Source organism: Carcharodon carcharias, chromosome 32 (assembly GCF_017639515.1).
Source record: "Carcharodon carcharias isolate sCarCar2 chromosome 32, sCarCar2.pri, whole genome shotgun sequence".
In the NCBI taxonomy this organism is placed as follows: domain Eukaryota; kingdom Metazoa; phylum Chordata; class Chondrichthyes; order Lamniformes; family Lamnidae; genus Carcharodon; species Carcharodon carcharias.
This window is the reverse complement of record NC_054498.1, coordinates 23,801,943-23,828,251: the sequence shown is the minus strand read 5'-3', so window position 1 is coordinate 23,828,251 and position 26,309 is coordinate 23,801,943. Positions and strand designations below refer to the sequence as shown.

General features: G+C 45.6%; 1 protein-coding gene across 1 annotated transcript; it reads right to left on the bottom strand.

The window, feature by feature from the left end:
• Window positions 1-4,549: 4,549 nt before the first annotated feature.
• Window positions 4,550-24,877, bottom strand: si:ch211-284k5.2 (uncharacterized protein CFAP97D2). The gene is made up of 5 exons (XM_041178271.1): window positions 24,783-24,877; window positions 21,178-21,258; window positions 17,778-17,896; window positions 12,909-13,092; window positions 4,550-6,966 (listed from the first exon to the last, which is right to left on the bottom strand). The coding sequence occupies exons 1-5, from the start codon at window positions 24,873-24,875 to the stop codon at window positions 6,874-6,876; spliced, it is 570 nt and encodes a 189-aa protein (XP_041034205.1). The 5' UTR covers window positions 24,876-24,877; the 3' UTR covers window positions 4,550-6,873.
• Between the last annotated feature and the right edge of the window lie 1,432 nt (window positions 24,878-26,309).

The following is a 26,309-nucleotide window of genomic DNA, read 5'->3' as shown; positions in this document are numbered from 1 at the left end:
ATTTTTAATCCCTGCAGAAGAGCTCCATGGCTCCTGCAGAAAAGTTTCATGGTTAACAAGTAGGATTATTTAGTTTGAAAGACAATTAACAATTGTGAATATGCACCACTTGCATTTTAGCACTTTTCACCAGCACCAGACATTGCCAAGAAGCACTTTGCAGCCAATAAAGGACTTTTTGAAATGTGGTTGCTGTTGTAATGTAGGAAACGCAGCAGCTAATTTGGGCACAGCAAGCTCCCATGAACAAGCAATTTGATCGTCTGTTCCTTCCTGACATTGAGGGGATGATAAATAACCAAGTGCAGTGGGTCATTGCACTGTCAAGGGTGCTTTCTTTCAGAGGAGACGTTAAATGGAGAACCCATCTGCCTGCTCAGGTGGGTGTAAAAGATTCCATGGCACTGTTTTGAAAAGAGCAGGGGAATTCTCCCTGTGTCCTGGCCAATGTTTATCCCTCAATCAACATCACAAAAACAGATTATCTGGTTATTATCACATTTTTTATACAAAGAAAATTGCAATTTTGGTCCACAATATGTAGAAAAACCTTCTTTAATCTGCGATGAGAGGGCATGTGGTTTTATATTGGATAGTCCAGAATTTAGCTGGCCTGCCCACTGTCCAATATCAGATGCTTTTAGTATTTTTATTTTGGGGCATTAACAATGTGGTAGTGGCTGCAGGATGGCCCCTGTGCCTCATGCTGACCACACTGTATCAAAATGAAGTACCACGAAGGTTCCTGTGTCATTCCTTTCCCCGCTCATGGCTATTATTAGTTGGTTATGGGATACACACGGGTTTATGGATGAGAGGTCTGTGATGATATCATCTCTGTATGAGACGAGATGGGGATAACATCTCTTCCCCTTGTTCCACAGTGGCCTGGTGTCCGAGCTTCTTGGCCTCCGACAGTGGCCATTCAAATTTAAGCACTCAATATAGCATTGGCGTGGGCAGTGAGTAAGACCTGTCTATACACATGGGACCTGATTCTGAATCTGAGACCAAAAAAGAAAGACTTACATTTATATGGCACCTTTCATCACCATCGAGCATTCCAAAATGCTTTACAACCTAGTAAAGTAATTTTGAAGTGTAGCCACTGTGGTAATGTAGGAAACACAGCAGCCAATTTGCACACAGTAAGCTCCCACAAACAGTAATGTGATAATAACCAGCTCATCTGTTTTTGTGGTCTTGATTGGGGGATAAATATTGCCCAGGACACTGGGAAAAATGCCCCTGCTCTTCTTTGAAATGGTGTCATGGGATCTTTCACTCCCACCGGAGAGGGCAGATAAGGCCATCTGAAAGAAGGCACTTCTGACAGTGCAGCACTCCCTCAGCATAGCCAGCCTTGATTTCTGTGCTCAAGTCCCAGAGCAGGACTCAAACTCACAACGTTCTGACTTAGAGAGCAGAGCGCTACCAACTGAGCTGCAGCTGACACCTAGGGCAGGATTTTTGGGTCCCTCCAAGGTCACAGGGGCCCAAAAATACCAGAACCAGCTGGTGTGCCTGTACCCTGTTCTGGCCATTTCTGTCAAGGCGAGTTCAGGGCCTGGTGGATGGGCAGCCACTTAGGCTCATTAGGAGCCTTGTAAAAGATAAGCTAAGAAGCCCCTGTGGAATTTTCCAGTCGTCCTCCTGTATCTTGATGCAATGGGGGCAAATCAATTAGTGCGGGTAGTGAGTAAGGTTTTTCGTGTCTGGGGCCTGATTCTGAACCTGAGACCAAAAAGAAAAACTTACATTTATATGGCACCTTTCATCACCATCGAGCATTCCAAAGCACTTTACAACCTGGTAAAGTACTTCTGAAGTGTAGTCACTGTTGTAAAGTAGGAAACGCCACTTCCTGGAGGAGGACCCCCAGCAGCAGACCAGGGGGTCAGTTTTCCAGACAAGGCCCACAGAACCTCACCGCACGAAGGTTTTGTTTTTATTCTTTCATGAATGTGGATGTCGCTAGCAATTGCTCATCTCTAATTACCCTTGAATCGTGTGACTAGCTAGGCCATTTCAGAGGGCAGTTAAAAGTCAACCACATTCCCATTCTCTCAGTTCCTTCGCCTCCGTCGCATCTGTTCTGATGATGCCACTTTCAAAAACAGTTCCTCTGACATGTCTTCCTTTTTCCTTAACCGAGGTTTTCCACCCACGGTGGTTGACAGGGCCCTCAACCGTCTCCGGCCCATCTCCCGCGCATCCGCCCTCACGCCTTCCTCTCCCTCCCAGAACCATGATAGGGTCCCCCTTGTCCTCACTTATCACCCCACCAGCCTCTGTATTCAAAGGATCATCCTCCGCCATTTCCGCCAACTCCAGCATGATGCCACCACCAAACACATCTTCCCTTCACCCCCCCGGTGGCATTCCACAGGGATCGTTCCCTCCGGGACACCCTGGTCCACTCCTCCATCACCCCCTACACCTCAACACCCTCCCACGCACCTTCCCATGCAACTGCAGAAGATGCAACACCTGCTCCTTTACTTCCCCTCTCCTCACCGTCCAAGGGCCCAAACACTCCTTTCAAGTGAAGAGGCATTTCACTTTCACTTCCCTCAATTTAGTCTACTGCATTCATTGCTCCCAATGCGGTTTCCTCTACATTGGAGAGACCAAACGCCGACTGGTGACCACTTTGCAGAATACCTTCGGTCTGTCCGCAAGCATTACCCAGACCTCCCTGTCACTTGCCATTTCAACACTCCACCCTGCTCTCATGCCCACATGTCCATCCTTGGCCTGCTGCAATGCTCCAGTGAAGCTCAACACAAACTGGAGGAACAGCACCTCATCTTCCGACTAGGCACTTTACAGCCTTCCAGACTGAATATTGAGTTCAACTACTTTAGATCATGAACTCTCTCCTCCATCCCCACCCCCTTTCTGATTCCCCCCCTTTTTTTCCAATAATTTATATAGATTTTTCTGTTCCCACCTATTTCCATTATTTTTAAATGTACTTCCATCCATTGTTTTATCTCTACCTTTTAGCCTATTTCGATCCCTTCCCCCCACCCCACCCCCACTAGGGCTATCTGTACCTTGTCCTGCTTTCTACCGTTAATTAGCACATTCCTTAGATAATATCACCACCTTCAACACCTCTTTGTCCTTTTGTCTGTGACATCTTTTGGTTATCTCCACCTATCACTGGCCCTCTATCCAGCTCTACCTGTCCCATCCACCGCTCCCCCCACCCCCCCCCCACCACTTAAACCAGTTTATATTTCACCTCTTTTCTATTTTTCCTTAGTTCTGTTAAAGAGTCATACGGACTCGAAACATTAACTGTATTCCTCTCCGCAGATGCTGTCAGACCTGCTGAGTTTTTCCAGGTATTTTTATTTTTGTTTTGGATTTCCAGCGTCCGTAGTTTTTTGTTTTTAACATTACCAACACCCAAGGTTGAGTCTTTCCTTAAGTTTAAGTCAGCAAATCCCACTGGGGGATAAAAAAACCCAGTTGTTAAAGAAAGACTGAGAGTGTTAAAGCTCAGATGAACAATTACAAATCTTCCCAATTACCTCATAGGATGGTGTTACAAAAGAGAGTCATCGAGTTTGGGGAATTCTGTTCAGATCATCGAGTCAAGCTCCCTGTTGTTTCAATCCACACCAGAAGCAATGTGAGGGACAAGAATCAAAGCTTTGTGTTTTATTAAGCAATTTCTGCACAGCAGTAGCTGGATGTTACAAAGGTTTAAGATGTGGCACAGGGAAGGTTGGGTTGCAGCACAAAATCATATGCAAACACATTGTTGAACGTTGGCGTGTTTATAAACACACACGATTACCACGCTTAGCAAACTGAGGCTCACTTCTCCGGAAAAGAGAAGGCTGATGGCTGACCTAATGGTGGTTTTTAAAATTATGAAGGAGTTTGTACGGACAGACATAGAGAAGATGTTTGAGCGAGTGGGAGATAAACAAAACCGAGGGCCATAAGCAATGTCCCCTTTAAGTTGTGAGATCGTGCAGCTCTCTACAGTGCCCAGCGAGCAGGAAAAGCCAGCGAAACCCTGTCCAGAATGGTCTTATATACCTTAAACTGGAACTCCAGTATTACTGGTGCCAGTCTTACTGACTTGTACTGGAATTTGAACATTTTGAACTGGCTTTTCCTTCACACACAGGTCAACCCCTTTAAGTTACCCCTTGTGCACGGCTGCACAAAGAATTTAAAGTGCCCTAGAATGAACTGCCCATGAGCTACAAAATAAAACAAGAGGCCATAAATTCAATTTAGTCATTAATAAATCCAATAAAGAATTTTGGGGAAATTCCTTGACCCAGAGAGTGGTGAGAATGCAGAACTCACTACCACAGGGTGTGCCTGCTTTTTCATTCATGGGAGTCACTGGCTTGGCCAGCATTTATTGTCCATCCCTAATTGCCCTTGCTCAGAGGGCATTTAAGAGTCAACCATATTGCTGTGGGTCTTAAGTCACATGTAGGCCAGACCAGGTAAGGGTGGCAGATTTCCTTCCCCAAAGGGCATTAGTGAGCCATCAATGGACTTTTAATTGCAGATTTTTATTGAATTCAAATTCCACCATTTACTGTGGTGGGATTTGAACCCAGGTCCCCAGAACATTGCCCTGGGTCTCTGGAATGCTAGCCCAGTGACAATACCACTATACCACCACCTCCCCTTTTAAGGGGAAGCTTGATAATGAACACATGGGGTAGATTTTTTGGGGGTGACAGATTACTTGCACACCTCCACCACTGACCAAAAAGTCTGTCAGCACCATGTGACCGGGAACCTGGATGCCCCACAGTGATATTGCGCTGGAGGGGCTGTGAGTGTGTTTCTTGAGGCAGGTAGTCAGAATAAGCCCTTGAGCAGGGAGGGATTTGGTGACATTTATCCATTTTGGTCCTATCAGATGTGGCGACAAATTTCCTCAGGAAATGTGAGAGCAGTCCAATAGGCCGGAGCCACTGTTGTACGATGATGCGAGGTTAAAACAAGGGACGTCGTGGACCTAACCCTCAGCAGGCTCCAACCAATGGTGGGTTGGATTTTGCTCGATGTGGATCAGCCTCTGGTACTAAGTGTCCCCTTCAACCCAACACAGGGCTAATGCAGAGCAAGAAAAAAACGAGTATGAAAAACTTCACTTAGAATGTGCCACACGTTATTTGTGTGGTGTCAGTAGGATCTCGGAAGCTAAAGAAGCATTGATGCTGCAGGAAAGTATCAATGGACTGGTTGGGTGGAACAGAACAGTGGCAAATGGAACTCAAGCTGGGAAAATGTGAGGTAATGTATTTGGGGAAGGCCAATAAACAGTGTGGTATTGAGTGTAAAGGAACAGAGGGACCTAGGAGTGCATGCCCACAGATTCCTGAAGGTGGCTGTTCAGGTGGATAAGTTGGTAAGGAAGGCTTATGGGATACTTGCCTTTGTTAACCAAGGTGTAGAATATAAGAGCTGGGAGGGTAGGCTGGATCTGTATAAAACACTACTTAGGCCACAGCTGGAGAACTGCACACAATTCATTGCACTATAAAAAAGATGTGGATTATAGGGGGCGTTATTTATTGGAAGCGATGGGGGTCTCACCCATCAGCTGGACATTTGGCGAAAGCCCCACGTCCCTTCTTTTCATGAAGGTGTGTTGGCACTTAAATAGGCAGTGGCGTGCCTTCCCCGGGGATCAAAGACCTCTTCCCCACCCACTCAAGAGCTGCCAGCCAATCAGAGGCCAGCATCTGTGCATTGCTCAACAGCTCCACCTGAGGAGTTGTGGTTGCTGCCAGTACTGCACCCACCTGAGGCCAAGGATCGCTGAGGGACTTAGGCACCAGGTGTGTGGGGGTTGTGGGGTGGGATTCACAGGGAAGGGGGTCGGCAACAAGGGCAGGGATGGTGGTTCTCAGCAGGCCATCTCCTCCCAATTCTTGATGCCGGGTTCCATGATCAGGGACTGAGTGCCTTTGAACCAGGGACCCCTGCCCACAGAAGTCTGGGTGAATACCAGCGGCAATGGGATGAGACCCTTAAGTGCGCATTAATTGTCCACTTAAGGGCCTTATTTAACACCAGGGAGGGGCAGGCTGTCCATGAGCCTTCCTGCTGTAGAACAGAGGCAGAAAAGGCAGTGGAGTCCCCACCTGACACCCTCCTGCCCAATTAAATACCATCCCGCCACCAAACTCGCCTCGGGGGAGAGCATTAAATCCTGCCTGTGACTGTGGTAGAGAGGGTACAGGTGAGATTTCCAAACATGTTACCTGGACTGGAGGATTTTAGTAATGAGGAACGATCGAATAGGTTGGGGTTGTTTTCTCTGGGACAGAGGAGGCTCAGGGAAAACCTAATTGAATTGTGTAAAATCATGAGGGGTCTATACAGCGTGAATAGGGAGGCCCTATTCTCCTTGGTCAAGGGTCCCTCTAACCAGGGGGAATAGATTTAGGGGTGGAATTTTACAGACTCAACGCAGTAGGGGCAGGGCCTTAAAATGCGACAAGCTATGACTTCAGCAGCTCAGGAAAATCCCCCCAGTAGGAGGCGCTATAAAGTTCCACCTTAGGGCAGAGGGGATTCAAGCGGAAATATTTTTACCCACAGTATGATGGGGATCTGGAACTCACTGTCTGAAAGGGTGGTAGAAACAGAAACCCACATAACATTTGAAAAGTACTTGAATATGCACATGGCTGTAGGCCAAGAGCTGGAAATTGGCATTAGGCTAGAAGGTTACTTGCTGGCAAGCCTAGACACGATGGGCCAAATGGCCTCCTTCTGTGAGATAAATTTCTATGATTTCTGGGTGAAATGTGGAAGTGAAGTATTTGGATGGAGAAGGAGGGTCTTCTGTGGTCATTCTGTCGTTGACCTCTCTCCTCACTGCTGCAGTCTTCTCTGTTCTTGGACTTGATCGGAGGTTTCACCACTCACCGAGCCTCGGACTTCTCTGCTGCAGACCTTCTTATATTTCTGTGGAAGATAGCAGAGATTTCTCCTGATAATAATACATTCATCCCAAATATATTTGCAAGTATATTGTATTCCAGGTGGTTCCGCAGTTTGTTACAGGAGTAGTTATAGAATTTAATTCTATCAAATTATATCATAGAATCATAGAATGATAAAGCACTAAAGGAGGCCATTCAGTCCATTGTGAATGTGCTGGCTCCTTGAAAGGGCCATCCAATAAGTCCCACCATCCCTGCTCTTTCCCCAAAACGCTGCAAATAGGTGATTAGATTGTTAGTTATGATTATAAAAGTAAAATTGTTTTAAACTGCAAAATAAACTGCAAAATACTACACCACATGGACTGCAGCAATTCAAGAAGGAGCCTCACTGCCATTTTCTCAAGGGCAATTAGGGATGGGCAATGAAAGTGTTGGCCTAGCCAGCAACGCCCACACCCTTTTCAAAAGCTTCCTATAAAACGCTACGTCAGCATCTCTGTTTGTAGCAGCCTTGTTTCTTGAGTGCTACGGGTTATGGGTTCAAGACCGCTCGTGCGGTTGAAGCTACAGTGAAGAAGGCGGCCATTTGACCTGCCACATCCTTGTTTGGGTGTCTGTAAGAATAACTCAACTAAACCCACTCTCCCCCAAACTTTTCCCCGTACCCTTATAAATTCTTTCTCTCAGGGGATTATCCAATTCTGCGTTGGAAGCCGGGCTTAAACATGCCTCCACTTTCAGACAATGCATTCCAGATCCTAACCAATCGTTGCGCGAAAAAAGTTTTTCCTCATTTCACCCCTTGGTTCTTTTGCCATTTGAGTGCCCCTTTCGGATGGGACATTAAACCCATCTGTTTCATTGTCAACGATTCTAGGGGGGATATCCTCATCTCGGGTCGAGGATCCTGACAGCGGGCCGGGAGTGCCTGGCGTTTCCACTCTGAGCCGGAGCGCCTGGCTACTCACAATCACGCGGCAGCCAGCCAATTAGATAGGCAGGGGTGAGGACCCCAGCCAATCATGCATTGGGAACAGGCAGGAAGAGGCTGCCCCTGCCTTCACCTCTTGGGGTCGAAGGTCCATGCACCATATTTGAACGGCACCCGGACAGGCATCCACTCCTTGTGTATCCAGCAGCATCAGTTCTGGCTGTTCTTGAGGAGTTTGTAATTCCTGGATCTGCTGGCACTTACACAGCGACATTTTGTGAATAGTTGAAGTGATCTTGCAGGGGCCTCACTCTGGCTGGAATTTGGATGCAATGAGGGTGTCACGAGACTGCCTGACGCATTGACCTTGCTCTGCTTTCAGTGACCCTTGGCCCACCCTCCCATCACACTTGGCCAACTATCATTCACCTTAGAGCTTCCCCGCATCACCATTAGTCAGGCCCCACTGCACACTGGAACTGTACCCCATTTCCCTCAACCTGCCATCCATCCCCCTCGACACTTGGTCTATCATCTTTAACCCACCCTCTGTTACCCTTGACTCTCAGGAACTCACCACTGACCTTCCTTGTGTGACCCTTGATCTCCCCACAATGTTGCTTGACCTACTGCCTGTAGACATTTTTAAAATTACTCTTTCATGTGGTGTGGGTACAGAAAACAATTAGAAAATCAAATGGTACATTAACCTTTATTAAAAGGGAATAGAGTAAAGATGTCTTACAACAATTATGTGGGACCTTGATGAGACAAAACATGGATTATTGTGTATAGTTTTGGTGTCCTTACCCAAGGAAGGATATACACCTTAGAAAGAGTGCATAAAGGTTCACTAGATTGGGATGAGGGGATTGTCCTAGGAGCAGAAATTGAAAAGACTTGTTTTTTTTATTTATTCTTTCATGGGCAAGCATTTATTGCCCATCCCTAATTGCCCTTGAGATGGTGGCGGTAAACCACCTTCTTGAACCACTGCAGTCCATGTGGTGTAGGTACACCCACAGTGCTGTTAGGGAATTCCAGTTTTATGACCCACTGACAGTGAAGGGACGACGATGTATTTCCAAGTCAGAACGGTGTGTGGCTTGGAGGGGAACTTGCAGTTGGTGGTGTTCCCATGTGTCTGCTGCCCTTGTCCTTTGAAGTGGTAGAGGCTGTGGGTTTGGAAGGTGCTGTCTTAGGAGCCTTGGTGAACTGCTGCAGTGCATCTTGTAGATGGTACACACTGCTGCTACTGTGCATCAGTGGAGGGTGTGAATATTTAAGGTGGTGGATGTGGTGCCAATCAAGTGGGCTGCTTTGTCCTGGATGGTGTTGAGTTTCTTGAACAAAAACAGAATTACCTGGAAAAACTCAGCAGGTCTGGCAGCTTCGGCAGAGAAGAAAAGAGTTGACATTTTGAGTCCTCATGAGTTTCTTGAGTCTTGCGGGAGCTGCACCCATCCAGGCAATTGGGGAGTATTCCATCACACTCCTGACTTGTGCCTTATAGATGGTGGACAGGCTTTGGGGAGTCAGGAGGTGAGTTACTCACCGCAGGATTCCCAGCCTCTGACCAAGTCTTGTAACCAAAGTGTTAATATCGCTGAACAAAAACAGAATTACCTGGAAAAACTCAGCAGGTCTGGCAGCATCGGCGGAGAAGAAGAGTTGACGTTTCGAGTCCTCATGATCCTTCGACAGAACTTGAGTTCGAGTCCAAGAAGGAGTTGAAATATAAGCTGGTTTAAGGTGTGTGTGTGTGTGTGTGTGTGTGTGTGTGTGTGTGTGTGTGTGTGTGTGGGGGGGTGGGGGGTGGTGGTGGAGAGAGAGAGAGAGAGAGAGAGAGAAGTGGGAATATCGCTGGTCCAGATCAGTTTCTGGAGAATGGTAACCCCCAGGATGTAGAAGTTGACCTTTGCTGTGCAATCCGGCTTCCTTCCCCTGTCCCTCACGAGCCTTCGTAGGACTGCCAACTCAGTTCCTCCCTTGGTCAGCCATGCCCCATTCCCCTTTCACACTCACCACCCGATCTCAGTGCATCAATGCCTCCTCTCCTGGGGCGCAACAAAGGCCCCTTGAAAGAAAAGCAGCTCCTCCTTCGCCCAGATCCATCAGGAAGACCAGCTCGCTTGCTGCACGCTACTTTTAACCAGTTGTGAATCTGAAGGAACTTGTTTCCTGTCTGCTGCACAATTAATTCCAAAGATACAATTTAACCCGGCGACGTTGTGTTTTAATGAACCTGTGCGGCATGCTAATGTATTAAAAAGAGGTTCCTGCAGCTCACCATCAGGAAGCATGGTCTGCCCTCAGTCCACTGCCAACTTAATCACCAACTCCCACCCTGCTGTTGGGAAGGTGACATTTTGCCTCTTGCCCAATTAAATGCCCCCACCCACCTCATTTCCCACTCCTAGGAGCTTCAGAAGATTCCACCTCATGGCTCTAATCCACGGAGAGCAGAGAAACACACTGCCAGCCTCAACTAGAACCATTTAAACAAATTATACTGAGTCTGGCGTCAGCAGCGGGCACACTGCACATGTAGCTGCGGTGCCTGTGATGTCACCACCAGCCGTGTCGCAGACGGCATCAAAGATGGTTCAGACCAAGAAAGAAATTGCACCTTGAACTGGAAACTGCAAAGGATCCTCTTCTCTTAAATCGTCTTTGTAAAAAAAAAAATCAAATTTGTAATATTTAAGCAGACTGTGCATCAGGTAACTATTGCAAGAGGTTGTGATGGTAACAGTTTCAAGATGTGGCTGTAAAATGCTCCAGTGAGCAGTGCTTTTCTGTACCCTATGGGAGACTGGTGGGTGATTTGACGATTGAAACGTCCAGTTTGCTGCTTTACTCTATATCTGAGCAGGAGACAGTGAGGGTCCAAGGGAAACAGCTGCACGGGGGAGGAAGAGAGTCGGGCAGTGGGAGCTCAGGTCAGAGGTGAAGAGGGCACAGGGCAAGCCTGTATTGGCACCGGCTGACGGGCGCAGATCAATGATGTCAGGGGTGGAAGATACCGCATTGGCAGACACAGTTGGTGCCAGCTGTGGGTTGGCAACTGTTTCTGCTTGGCGTCAGGAGTTACATCGAACAGATTTACTGCTCCCTAACCAGTTCTGCTCTTCTCTGTGACATCTTTAATTCACTGTTATTGCTCTTCTGCCTCTGAGAAGCAGTTTAGACCAAGGTTCACTAGGCCGATTCCTGAGGTGAAGGGGTTGTCTTTTGAGGAAAGGTTGGGCAGGTTGGGCCTCAACTCATTGAATGAATTAGAAGAACGAGAGATGATCTCATTGAAACGTATAAGATTCTGAGGGGACTTGACAGGGTGGATGCTGAGGGGATGTTTCCTCTCATGGGAGAGACTAAGGGGTCTCCCATTTGAGACTGAGATGAGGAGAATTTTTTTTTCTCGGGGGTTATTTGTCTGTCGAATTCTCTTCCCCAGAGAGCAGTGGAAGCTGGGTCATTGTTTTATTTCGTTGATCATTGCTGATGAATGTTAACATTATTAAAGGCCTGTACTGGGGCTCAAACCTATCTCTAAAATTGACCTCGCACTGTTAAGAGGGCACAATAGAATTACACATGTAAAATCTACATCAAAGATTCCTTCCTCAAGTACCTCTCCCATCCTAACGTCCCCTTCCCATCCGAGCCCCACTTCTCTCTATTTCCATCTCCCTTACATATGCATCAAACCTCCCCATAAAGGTGTTGATGTTTTCTGCTTCAACCACCCTGGTTGGATGGGAAGAGCAAGTCCCTCCCATTAGCTCAGTCAAGATAGGGCTGAACCTTGAAAATAAAGATGTAGGGCCATATCTACTTAACGTTTTAAGGTAATTGTTATTAAACCCTCAGACTTTCCACATTAGCTGACTAATAGAATAAATGACCTACATTTATGTAGCACCTTTCACAACCACAGGGCACCTCAAAGTGCTTTACGGCCAAAGGAGTATTTTATATTGTAGGAAATGCAGCAGCCAATTTGTGCACAGCAAGGGCCCATAAACAGCAATGTAATAATGACCGGGTAATCAGCTTGTTTTTTATGATGTTGATTGAGGGATAAATATTGGCCAGGACAGAGGGTACAGCTTCCCTGCTCGTCTTCAAAAAATAGCGTCATGAGATCTTTTACATCTACCTGAGCAGGAAGATGATTTAACATCTCATCTGAAAAATAGCGCCTCTGACAGTGCAGCACTCCCTTAGAACTGCATTGGAGTGTCAGCCTTTGTGGGACTTGAACCCAGAGACTCAGAGGTGAGGATGCTACCAACTGAGTAACAACTGACACTCTAGTGAATATCTTCCTTCAGTGAATCACCTTAAGTTTCTAGATATCCATGACCATTGCTACGTACCAAATGTGTTCATCACCAAACCGCTGAATCTAGGTCCACACTGAAGAACTTTGGCAACCAGACATGCCCAATGTCAGTATAATTCCCTCCCCAGGGTTATAAGCAAAAGGAATCTCGCCCTTTGCTGGACATATCACAGGATCTCAGTCTTTTACTCTCTAAACCTGCTTATGTACTGCCTGAGAGTGTGGAGGATCGAGGAAGATTCAATCATAGCTTTAAGAAGACAATTGGATCATTATGTGAAGAGGAAAAACTTGCAGGGCTATGGGGAAAAGGCAGGGGAGCAGCACTAGGTGAGTTGCTTTTACAGAAAGACAGCACAGACATGATGGGCCAAATGGCCTCCTTCGGTCCTGTGACTTTTCTATGATTCTATGAGTCAACCTTAGATCTCAGGATCTCACTCTCTCCTCTCTCAATAGCCTGCTGTGGGATCTTGGAGCCTCACAGTTTACATAGAATTTACAGGCCATTGGGCCTAACTGGTCTACGCTCCACATGAGCCTCCTCCCCACCCTGTTTCATCTATCCCTATTGGCAGATCCTCCCTCACGTACTCATCGAGCTTCCCCTTAAATGCGCCAATTTGCCTCAGCCATCCCATGTGGTGGCTTGTTTTACATTCTGACCTTGCGCCTTTCTTACCCGCTCAGTTTTTAGGCCACGGGGATAACGTGCAATATCTTTTTGCACTCGCTCCACTTTCTCCCACTCTGCTTTCAGTCTGCTGCGGTTGTATTCCGACTCACAGTGCGTGATGCGGTACAGAATGGCTCGGTTTGCCTGCGCTATCTGCAGGAGTTCCCTGTGACGTTTCTCTGCGTTCAGGCTGTGTGTGGGAAGGACAGTATTAGATCTCAGTTAAGGGATGACATCCAAACAGTAGAAGGAATATAAAAACAAACTAAGAAGGTAGCAACACACATCCTGGAATGTTATGCCTGCCAACCCCCTGCCCCCACACCCCCAGGAGCTGTCTACCAGGTGATGGACATTAAGTCATGTGGAATGGCAGGGGGTACAGGGTCCACTACTTATCTGCCTCCGTTGACATTTTACCAGGGTGGGGGTTAGGTGGTGGGCAGCCTGCCTGCCCATGGGGTCAATTAACACGGCAGAAGATGCAAAAAGCATCCCGAGAATAGAAGCAAACCAAGAGGTAAAAGGGAGGGAGAAACTTAAAACAATCACGAACACTAGAGAAAAAGTACTGGGAAAACTCATGGGCCTAAAGAGTGATAAGTCCCCTGCGCCGGTTTCTTTAAATTTATTTATGGGATGTGGGGGTCACTGGCTAAGCCAGCATTTATTGCCCATCCCCAATTGCCCTTGAGAGCTGCTTTCTTGAACCGCTGCAGTCCATGTATTGTAGGTACACCCACAGTGATGTTAGGGAGGGAGCTCTAGGGTTTGGACCCCAGTGACAGTGAAGGAATGGCCGATATATTTCCAAGTCAGGATGGTGGCCTGCATCCTAGTGTCTTAGAAGCAGTGGCTGCAGAAACAGTTGGTGGTAATCTTCCAAAATTCCCGAGATTCTGGAAAGGTGCCAGCGAATTGTAACACCTCTATTTAAGAAAGGAGGGAGACAGAAAGCAGTGAGATGAAATTCCTCCTTATCTCCATTTTAAATGGGAGAATCCTATCTTTAAATTGTGTCCCCTAGTTCTATATTCCTCCTGGGAAGCATTCCTTCAGCATTTACTCTGTCAAGCCACAACAGCTTATCATCTGCCATTGGGAAAATGCTGGAACCCATTATTAAGGAGGTAGTAGCAGGACATTTGGAAAATCATAATACAATCAGGCAAAATCAAAATGGTTTTGTGAAGGGGAAATCATGTTTGACAAATTTATTAGAGTTCTTTGGACCTCTTAAAGGAGCCCTGTAACAAAAAGGCAAAAATTTTAAAGGAAACTTATTCAATTTAAAAATTTTTTTCCCCAGGGTTGATGACGCATTTCAGTCCCTGCGGTGCTCATTGGTTGTGGAAAACCTCAAGCGTCCTGGCAGACACTGCATGCTCGCTGGCCAGGGACAACACTGGCGCCAATGTAAAAGCGGAAGAGAGGCAGACAGTCAGGTCAAATGACCCCCTTAAGCCCCCACTACTTGGGCCTGTTAATGGCCACCTTGGCCAGGCCCAGCAGCGGATTCGTGAGGAGGTCCTCCAAAATGCTCGCCACCCCCCCTCCGTCCACACCGGGGTGACCAAAAATCAGGAGTGTGGGGCTGAAGTGCAACCAAAACTTGAGGAACAGCTCCTTCAGCTAATCAAAAAGGGGCTGCAACCTCACACGATCTATCTAAGCGTGGGACGCAGACTCCTCAAGGCCGCAGAAAAGACAAGTGGCCTCAGAGTCCATGAACCACCTTAGCCTTTTGTTTCACAGGACTGCTGCATGCAACACCCCACTAGCGAGTACCCGGTGGTAAAGGGAAGGACTCCTGCGTTGACAGTCCCTCTTTATACATGCTCAAGGTACTTAATCAATCAATGCTCTTCGGCCATATCAAGGGAATTCATTAAGAGAAGTAAGTTTAGTTCATGTAACTGCTCTTGGCATTCTGGCCCTTTTTCAGCATCCATATAAACCTTTGTCACTCCTCTGTCTTATCACCATGCCATCAGGAGTTTGTCCAGTATCTTACTGCTGCAAGCTATAACTAACACATGAACTATTGTTAATTGGTAAAAGCTAACAGGAACTTCTTCATAGAATCATAGTATGATGCTGCACAGAAAAGGCTATTCGGGCCATCATGTCTCTGCTGACTCCCTGAAAGAGTTACCAATTAGTCACACATCTACTGGCCTTTCCCAATAGCAAGGTTTTTAAGTAGAGATCCAATTTACTTTTGGAAAGCACTATCATATCCATTTCCATCATCATTTTTGATAGTGTAGTCTAGACCATTGGTTGAGCTCTTTGGTTCTTCTCCATAAGGAGAATCAGTTTATCTAAAGGACTTATATCTAGTGTGCATTCATTACCATGTCCCCCAACCAATATCACTAAAACAAATGATCTGGTCTTTATCACATTGTTGTTTGTGGGAGCTTACTAAGTGCAAACTGGCTGCTGTGTTTCTTAAGTTACAACAGTGACTACACTTCAAATGTATTTATTTCGCTGCAAAGTGCTTTGGGATGCCCTGAGGTTCTGAAAGGCGCTATATAAAGGCAAGCTTTTTTAAAGGAATGAATTGGACAAAAGGGTTGTCAATGAACACCACTCAAAGTAAGAAAGTTGGCAAAAAAATTCTATATACCTTAATAAGAATGACAACAACTTGCAACTTGTATTTATATAGCGTCTTTAATGCAATAAAATGTCTCAAGGTGCTTTACAAGCATTATCAAATAAAATGTGACACTGATTCGCATAATTGGATATTAGGATAGGTCACTAAAAGCTTAGTCAAAGAGATAGGTTTTAAGGAGCATCTTAAAGGAGGATAGATAGATAGAGAGGGGGATAGTTTTAGGAAGACAAATGGAGAGCTTAGGGCACAGACAGCTGAAGTCACAACCGTCAATGATGGGACAATTAAAATCAAGGATGCTCAAGAGGCAGGAATTGGCAGACAGCAGACCCCTCAGAGGGCTGTGGGGCTGGGGGAGATTAGAGAAATGGGGAGGGGTGAGGCCATGGAGGGATTTGAAAACAAGGATGAGTATTTTAAAATTAAGGTGTTGCTTAATAGGGCACCATTGTAACTCAGTGAGCACAGGGGTGAGAGGAGGAAAGGATCACTGCAAGTTAAGACATGAAAGCAGAGTTTTGGATGATCACAAGTTTACAGAGGGTAAATTGTGGGAACAGGGGAGGGGTCTTGTGGCTGAGTGGTAGTATCGCTACCTCTGGGCCAGGAGCTCTGGGTTCAAGTCCCACCTAGGGACTTGATGGCCACAGAAGGTGTGTTCATATACATGGCCAAATAGGTTGACTATCAGCCTGTAAATCTTTCTAAATGCCTGATGGCAGGTAGTAAGAGTGGGAGAGTTTCCTGGTTAGCTATACCACAGAAGGCAGCAGCAAACCAGAGTACTTTGCCAAACATAATCATGGACCAATCCAATGGAAGTCTATGATCACCAATGCCCTCTTAGGACATGGTATTTCAAAGAGGATGTGGGAGACAAACCAAGAGTGAATTGGAATAATTGAGACTAGACATAACAAAGACATGGATAAGGGTTCCAGCAGCAGGTGAGTTTAGACAGAGACAATACTATGGAGGTAGAAATTGTGCAGGTATGTGGTAGGAAGCTTATCTCGGGGTCAATATTATGACACCGCAGATGATAAATGCTGAGTTGTTCAAATTCCAGAGGGAAACATGAAATAACTGTCATAACCAATTTTTGCAATTTGTATATTTTGAGATGCAGGCTTTGAATTCAGTTATAATAAGACCACTGAGTCTCAAGAGATTTTTATAAAACTAAATTAAACATTTCTTAATTAATATATTGTAAACACATACATATGTCTACAAATTACTATGATAATAACTTCTAAAAAATTCCCTAATTAATCTGATTCTCAGTTATACCTCCATTAAGGCAACAATAAAACACAGATTTAAACAGACCCCTGGCAAAGCACACTCTGGACAGTTGCATTCAAAATGAGTTTCTTTCAGCTCTGGGTCCTTGCAGACAGCAGCTTGAGGCTTACAGGATGGAGGCTTTAGATCTTAGAATCCCTCCTCTTTTTTACCAACAGCCTTCTCTTCCTTTATACATATTTTCCTATTTAAATGCAAATTTTCATTGATAAAAACAAAAAAAAAACAAAAAACTGCGGATGCTGGAAATCCAAAACAAAAACAGAATTACCTGGAAAAACTCAGCAGCTCTGGCAGCATCGGGGAGAAGAAAAGAGTTGACATTTCGAGTCCTCATGACCCTTCAACAGAACTGATCTTTCTTTACAAGAAGAGGGAAATATAAACTGGTTTAAGGTGGGTGGGTGGGGGGGGGGTGGTGTTAGGATAGGAGCAGATCATCAAAAGATGTCACAGACAAAAGAACACAGAGGTGTTGAAGTTGGTGATACAAATTTTCATTGTATCACTATGTCTTTTGAACTGTACCTCTTTTAATAATAAGACCCTTTCATAATACCCAAATTATTAGTAATCCTAGGGAAAAATAAACAAACTCACTGTTTCTGAGCTTCACCTGGTTAGGTGTAATATTTCACACCCTCTCTTTGAATCCAAGCTACACATTAGTTTGTTTAAAGAAAAAACGCAAATTGCCCCCATGTTTACCTAATTACCCTTTCAAACCTACTTCTCTTCTATACATCAAAGCCTCTAGACCAGCTGGCTTTAATCCAATTAAGACACACACACATACACACACATAGACACAGACACCACTAAATTCTATTTTAAAATAATTTCCAATAATATTATAGACATGATTATATCTTCTTGACAGCCAAGTATAACACCAAGCACCCAAATCTGCCTCTTCTGCCTCCTCCTAATTTCTATACCTTTTAGATGTGTAGTTATTCCAATTCTCCACCGTCCCACTGGATCTCATGATATCAGCTAACTTGGAGGAAAGAATCTGATTGTCCCTCGTGATGATCGCCAAGCGTTCTTCCTGCAGCTGAACAGAGAACAATCTGTCATCAGTGGGCAATGCATCTGCATTCCCTGTAGACTTTGGGCCTAATTATTATTGAGCTCACCAGCAATATATAATAGTCAATCTGCAGTACTAACTCGATGAGGCTTTGTTTCTGTGTTTGGAACTTGTTCCCTTCCCCATTCTAGTCTCCCACGTGTTGACCACCTTTTTTCATTCTATGGCCAGCAGCGGTTTGAGAAGGCAGCTCGCTACCATCTTTTCAAGGATAGTTAGGGATGGGCAATTAACCTATCCAGCGATGCTCACATCCTGTGAAATAATATTAAGAAGAATTCATTCATGGGATGTGGACATTGCTGGCATGACCAGTATTTGTTGCCCATCCTGAACTGCCCCTTGGACTGAGTGGATTGATAGGCCATTTCAGAGTGCAGTTAAGAGTCAACCAAATTGCTGAGAGTCTGGAGTTACACGTAGGCCAGACTGCATAAGGATGGCAGATTTCCTTCCCAAAAGGGTATTAGGTGGGTTTATGCAACTGTCAATGATAGTTTAATGGTCACTGAAGCTGGGGATTGGTTGGATGGCTGAAGTGGGTTGCAGAATGATGCCAATGGCACCAATTCAATCCCCGTACCAGCTGTGGCATTTCATGGAGGCCTGCATCACCCAACATTTGTGGAGTGATGGCCCTCAAACTACAAGTAACCCATTGTCTCACTCTAGTGGAGGAGAGATGCCTATGGTCCTTTCTAACTATGGCTAATGACCTATTACTGAGAATAGCTTTTCAATTCTGGATTGGTCTGTGAATTGATTTCAAATTCCACCAGCTACCATGATGGGGTTTGAACCATTGCCCCCATAGCATTTGCCCAGGCCTCCAGGTTACTAGCCCAGTGATGTTACGACAGCACCACCTTGAGATAAACTGAACAGATAAGCCACCAGAGTCTGGCTTCTCTTTACTGTCTCCATGTGGAAGAATGGTGAAGAACAGAAGATGAATGTGTAGGGCACAGTGGATGTGTTCTGAGGGGTGCTGGAGCGGTAGTTCACTCTCCGGTCTATATTGAACATGCCTAGACTTTGATTCCATCAACTACTGAATTCAGAGCCACAACCTCAGTACAAACTGCCTGACTGGTCCACTCTGTGGGGCACTATGAACACTTAAAGATCACCTGATTGCTTATCTGGCCAATGCAGTGATCAATAGAACAATAACAGCAACAGCAAGATAAAAGCAAAATACTGCAGATGCTGGAAATCTGAAACAAAAACAAAAACAAAAATAGCTGGAAAAACTCAGCAGGTCTGACAGAATCTGTGGAGAGGAACACAGTTAACGTTTCAAGTCCGTATGACTCTGAAATGTTAACTGAACAGCAACAACAACTTGCCTTTAAGATAGTAAAAACATCCCAAGGTGCTTCATGGCAATCAAACAAAATTTGACACTGAGCCACAGTAGGAGATAGTAAGAGAGGACAACCAAAACCTTGGTCGAAGGAGTGTCCTAAGGGAGAGGAGAGAGAAAGGAGCAGCAGTTGTGGGAGGGAATTCCAGAGTTTAGGGCCTCAGCAGTTGAAGGTGTGGCCGCTAATACTGGAGTGAAGAAAATGAGTGAAGACAAAAGAATTGGAGGAGCGCAGAGACCAGAGGGCTTTACAGAAATAGAGGGGGGTGGGGAGGGGTCAAGGCCATGCAGGAAATTGAAAGCAAGGATGAGAATTTTAAAATCGAGGTGTTAGAGCAGTTCAGGAACAGCCTCTGAGGGGCTCACTGCTGACAGTTCACCTCAGACAGAGTAACAACAGGAGTCCTGAAATAGACTATAGTTGCCTGGGATTAGGGAAGGAAAAGTCTGCCACCAGTGTGGAGCTCCACTTGATGGCAGCACACATTAGAGACTGAACCCTATCAAGTTACAGCCCCACCTCCGACCTGCGAGAGTTCCTCCGGCTGCTGCACACTAGGACCAAAGCCTTTCAAAATAACCTCAGGGGCTGTGGTCTGTGACGTTTGGAAATTTTACTGGAGATGGGATGTGGTAATGGAGTGATTATGTTACTGGGCTGATAATGCAGAGAATGTGGGCGGATTTTTCCGGTCCCCTGTGAGCGGATTTGATGGTGGGTGGTGGGGGAGTTGGGGGGGTGGGGTTGGTGCTGTGGCTTGGAAAATGCAACATGTGGCCTGTCCGCTATCTACCCCCCCACCCACCCTGACCTGCCTCCCGTTTTTATGGGGGCCGAGGGGGTTGGTAGGGGGTTGGGTGTTGGGTGGCCCATCCACCCTCAGGCCTACTGAGTCCAATAAGTGGGGCCTCATCCCATCCCCGCTGCTATTTTACCCACGGCAGGGGCAGGCTCACACCAGGTGGATAGTCTGGCAGCTTTTACCAGGCGAGCTGGTGTCCGTTAGAGGCATCACCCCTGCCACAACCCAGAAGGAACTGGGTACTGGTCCAAACTGGAGTCCCATTTTAAGGTGTACAAGGCCGCTTCGGGCCAGTACCGGTCATTTCCCAATGGTTTTTTATTCTGGAAAGGTCATACCAGCAACCCTTTATAGCGCCCTCCAGCCTCTCAAATCCGGAACTCCTGCCCTCCTCACTTCCCTCACTGGAGCCTTCCAGCCAGGGTCTGCCGCTGGATACCCCAGACTTACCCAAAGTTCGGCCTCCATTAGCCCCTCCACCTCTTCGAAGACCGGTTGCAGTCCCTGCAGTGGCCACCACTCAAGCCTGGCGCTGCTGGGGACTACAGAGCTGCCGGCCAATCGGGTTGGTCTCTGAGGCAGGACTTCCTCCCCAGATTGGTGCAGAAGTTTCACCCTCAGCCAATTAGCACACCGCCAAGCGTTTAGTGGCTGCAGGGCAGCCAGTATCACCATGGACCCCTTTCACATTGACTCTTCGGATGGTGGGGAGGGGAAGAGTCCTGGCCAATGAATTGAAGTCTCACTTTGGCAGCTTGAGAATTTGAATTTAGTTAAAAAAAAAATCAGCCTGGAGAAAATTTTAAAAAGCTAGTTTCATTAAAAGTGACCATGAGACCCCTGGATTAGCGCAAAATCCCAACAGTTTCACTTTGATGAACAAACCTGCTGTCCTGGGCCTATGACTCCCTGCAAGGCCGACATGACTGACTAACAAATGCCCTCAGGAAGTAGCCAACAAGTCACTTGGTCATGTAAAATCTCAGAGCAACTGGAGACGGGACAATAAAGTGTCACTTGCTAGTGACGCTCACAGCCTAAGACAGAATTTAAAATAAGGCGGTGCATATTTATACCTGCAGCTTTTTCAGCTTGACTTGAAGATGCGCAGGAGTCGGAGGTCCCTTTGTATCCACAACTGCGATGGCCTTTTGCACCTATGGATGGAAGACACCGATAATTATGCTGTCAGACATCTCATATAGAAGGAAGCTTCAGATACAGCTTTGGCAGGAAGGATGGTCCAGACGATGAATTTGCATGATGGAAGATTACACCTACCACCTTCCAATGCCAGAGGCATTAACCTTTAACTGTTTTCCAAAACTGGAGATCTGCTTCCTCCTTCGACTATTTTTAGCTTATAATTTAAAGGACGGGCATTGCTCAGGGGAGCAGTAAGAGGCTCTGTGAAGATTAAAGCTAGGAACAATGGGAAAAGACCTTTCCATTTAACCTACTTGCCAGCAAATGACGGAGCTGTTGTGGCCTGAGATCACAGCCTGTGGATGTCAGCATCAATGGGTATTGTTTAAATATTCATTTGGGAGTGCTGAATTTGAGCATTGCTGAAAAAAGAGACACGCTGTCGAAGCTTTTTGTCTTGCACTCATCAGGACAGATAGCAAGATTACCAACAGTAAAGAGAACAGCAATTTATACTGCATTAGAAGAGAGTGCTGATTGGTTGACAAGCAGACTCTGATTGGTAGAGGCATTGCCATGTTGAATGCAGCAGCGAATAGTTAGCCGCCAACTTTTTTTCAAATTCAAACCAGGCAGGTCGACTCTGATTGTTCAAGACATTGCCATGGTGAATGAACCAGGGAATTTCAGTGCCAGTGTGAAGCCAGGTATGTAGGCCATCCGTCCCAATGGCTGGTGCATTGTATCAAACAGCACGTCCCTTCGGCTGTTTGGAACAGGCAAAGTACTGACCATATCCAACGAGCTGCACTTGCAAAACTCAAAGGATAGCGTCCAACATTAGATGTGACTCCGTGTTTGGATTACACTTGCTAAACAATGCTGATAGTGCTAAGAATTACACTGAAAACCAATTTAAGATTATTAGTCGGACTTGCAGTGTGACTCACTTATACATGCTAGAAGCTACATATATTCACATGCTGGGCCCTGTCCTTTGCAGACAGAAGGAGCATGTCCATGCATTGCGCCTTTTTCAACTAAACAAAAGCTTGGGGAACAGCCATTCCCTGGTTCATTCCCCATGGCAATGACTTGACCAATCAGAGATGACCAGACTGGTTTGAATTTGAACAGAAGCTTGGCAGTTACTGTTCCTTGGTGCATTCTCATGGCAACACCTCTACCAATGAGAGAGCACTTGCCAATCAATCGGCACTCTCTTCCCATGCAGTATAAACTGCTGATCCCTCTGCTGTTGGTAATCTTAGTATTTGTTTATGAGATTTTCTATATCTTTATATCAGTATGAGTCTACATTGTAACTCATGTCTCTGCGTGTGCCTGTTCTGCCTGTCTCTCATTAAGGGCGTGTTATTTCTTTAGCATATGAGTGCAGTATTTTTTCTGTGGTGGTGGCGTGTTACAGTTCACTCAGGATGTCCAAGTTGCTGTGGCAACACGTACTTTCACATGCATGTTGTATTCTGGAGCTCCAACATATTTTCCATCACATATCTGACCAGGAATCTCTCCCACTCTTACCGTCTGCCACTGGCGTGTGTCGGAAGTGTTTACAAGATGAAGCTCCGCCTGTTTGGCCGCGTTAAGAATGCGCCTTCTTTGGCCACCAAGTAGGGCTCGAGACTGAAGCGTCTGGCTCAGAGCCAGGGAAGCTACCCACTGAGCCACACAAGACCTCACATTTTCTCTGCAACTGTGTGTGTTTTTATATATGTACCTCTGCCTGGGTATATGTGTTAGTGCTTTTCTGTCCATACGTGTGCATCGCTGTGTGAATATGCATTTTCCTCTCTCTCAGAGTCTTGATGTGCATCAGACTTTAATAAGCCTGTTATTAATTTAAATATCTATTTGTATTAAGCACCTTGCGTAGACCACACACTGCGATAAACTTTATTCCCTACGGGGACAATGTATTGACAAGAAGCAATTGGAGGTAATGCAAAACAATAACTTGCATTTATAAAGCACCTTTAATGTAGTAAAACATCCCAACATGCTACAGAGCAACATGATCAGGCAAAATTTGACACCAAGCTATCTAAGAAGATGTTGGGTGACCAAAAGTTCGGTCAAAGAGGTAGATTTTAAGTAGTGTCTTAAAGGAGGCGAAAGAGGCAGAGAGGTTAAGGGAGGGGATTCCATTGCTTAGGGTCTTGGCTGTTGCAGATATGGCAGCCAAAAGTGGAATGGTTAAAATCCAGGATGCGGAAGAAGATGGAGTTGGAGACGCTCAGAAATCTCAGGAGTAGGTGCGGAAGAGATTAGCAGAGTGATACCAGGATGAGCACTGCAGTTATGTGACAAGGGTGGTGAAGCTGGGATTGTTTTCATGAGACCAGAGAAGGTTCAGAGGTTTGATAGAGGTGTTTATAATCGTGAACAGTTTTGATCCAAGGAGGAACTGTTTCCAGTGGCAGAAAGGTCGGTAAGCAGAGGGACAGACGTTTAAGGTTAGTTGCAAAAAAAAAGCAGGTGTAATAAGGAAAACATTTTTCACACAGTCATTGGTCTCGATCCTGAAAGGGCGGAGGAAGCAGATTCAAAAGGAACTTTCAAAAGGGAATTGGATAAATACTGGAAGAGAAAATATTTCAGGGCTGAAAGGGAAGAGTAGGGGAGGAGTGGGATTAATTGGAAACTTCTTCCAAATAGCTGTCCCAGGCAAGAGGGGCCCAATAGCCTCCTTCTGTGCTGTATCATTCTATGAGTCTATGATCTTTGAGGGTTGGATGAATTCTGAAGTAAAAGAGACAGGATTATAAGTGACAGAGGGTTAGGTAGAGATGGTTGTAACACCGCAGAGACTGACTGAGTAACGTTATAATAGTTGGACTAGCAAATAAAATGCTTGACAAAGCCTGTTCACCATCTACAAGGCACAAGTCAGGAGTGTGATGGAATACTCTCCACTCGCCTGGATGAGTGCAGCTTCAACAACACTCAAGAAGCTCAACACCATCTGGGAACAAGCAGCTCGCTTGATTGGCACCCCATCCACAAACATTCACTCTCTCCACTACTGACCCACAGTGCAAACAATGAATACCATCTGCAAGATGCACTGCAGCAACTCACTAAGGCTCTTTCGACAACTGCGACCTATATCACCTTGAAGGACAAGGGCAACAGTTGCATAGGAACACCATCACCTACAAGCATGCCTCCAAGCCACACTCCATCTTGACTTGGAAATATATCACCGTTCCTTCACTGTCGCTAGGTCAAAATCCTGGAACTCCAGCTCTATGGGTGTACCTACACCACAGGGACTGCAGCTGTTCAAGAAAACAGCTCACCACCACCTTCTCAAGGGCAATGAGGGATGGGCAATAAATGCTGGTCCAGCCAGTGAAGCCCACATCCCCTGAATGAATAAAAGAGTTGAAAAGAGAGAAGAACATTCAGAGTTCAGAAACACACCAAATTATAAGAAATTAACAAAACTTTAAACTGAAATATATTTTTAACACAGCATTTATATTTTCTACCACATTCGACACCACCTGACCTTTGCCCTATGCCTCTGGTAATCATTTTTGTCCCATTTCTGCTGCAGGTACTTGTTGCTGGTTACCACGATGGGTTGATATGCTCGATGCATCTTTCAATGTCTAAAGACGCAAGTGTGATCTTGCAATATTGAGTTATTAAATAGATCAGAATGGATGTGCTGCCCAGTGAGTCAGAGCATTGCCACACACAGAGCTACTTCTCCTGGGTCCTAGTGCCTTGCGGCGTCCAATTTAATGTGCAGGAGCATAACAATTTCAGGTACCCAAAATTGTGAGTACACACGAAATCTGGCACTTAGTGCGGCGGGCCTTCCCAAAAGAGGCGACACAGGGCTCTCGCTGGCTCTCCAGTCGACAACTGTGACCCCAATCACCTACATTAAACTCTGCCCAATAACTGAGATGCGTGAGCTGCATTATGAGAGTCAGTGGATGCTCCCATAGATTGAAAACAAGTTAACGTAATTATAAAACAAGCTTCTTTTTTTATTCTTTCATGAGCATCATTGGCAAGGCCAGCATTTGTTGCCCATTCCTAGTTTCCTGCCACACCATTTCAGCAGTCAGTTTAGAGCCAACCACTTGGCTGGTAGGCCAGATCAGATAAGGACAGCAGATTTCCTTCCCTAAAGGGGATTTATGAACCAGATGTGTTTTTACAGCAATCAATGATAGCTGTCATAATTACCTGCATAGGAACTAGCTTCATATCCCAGATTTGTTCATTGAATTTAAATTCCAGTAGTAGTTGTCATGATGGGATTTGAACCCATGTCCCTTAAGCATTAGCCTGGACCTCATGATTACTAGCTTAAGGACATTACCACTACACCACCATCTCCCCAGCAACAGAGCAATAACAACAGAACCATCCAATACACATCAATACCAGGGAAAACAATGGATCTGATTATCAGAGCTCCGTGTGTGATCCTGGTTAATAGCAGCCAACACACATTTAAAAGGAACAGATAACCAATATAGTTGATTCTTTTTTGTGAAGAGGCAACGTCTAAAGTGAACTGTGGCAGTCCAATAAAGTGACCCATCATAAGTTCCACAAAAACGCCTGCTTAAGGCTAATAAAGAAAAAAAAAAGCTGCATTTATATAGCACCTTTCATGAACTCAGGATGTCCCAAAATTCTTCACAGTCAATTGAGTACTTTTAACAAGCCGGACCCAATTTATGCACAACAATCTCCCACAAACAGCAATCAGATAATCTATTTTAGTGATGTTGGTTATGGGATATGTGTTGACCAGAAGAGTTCGTCTTGCTTTTCTTTGAACAGTGGCCATGGGATCTTCACTTGCACCTGAAAGAGCAGGTGAGGCTTTGGTTTAATATCTCATCTGAAAGGCGCCCCTCTGACAGTACAGCACTCCCTTGGTACTGCACCAGAATCTCAACCTGGATTTAGTGCTAAAGTCTCTGCAGTTGCACCTATACTCATTGGCATTTAGATGGATGATAGATGACCTTATTGAAACATTTAAGATTCTGAGGGGGCTTGACAGGGT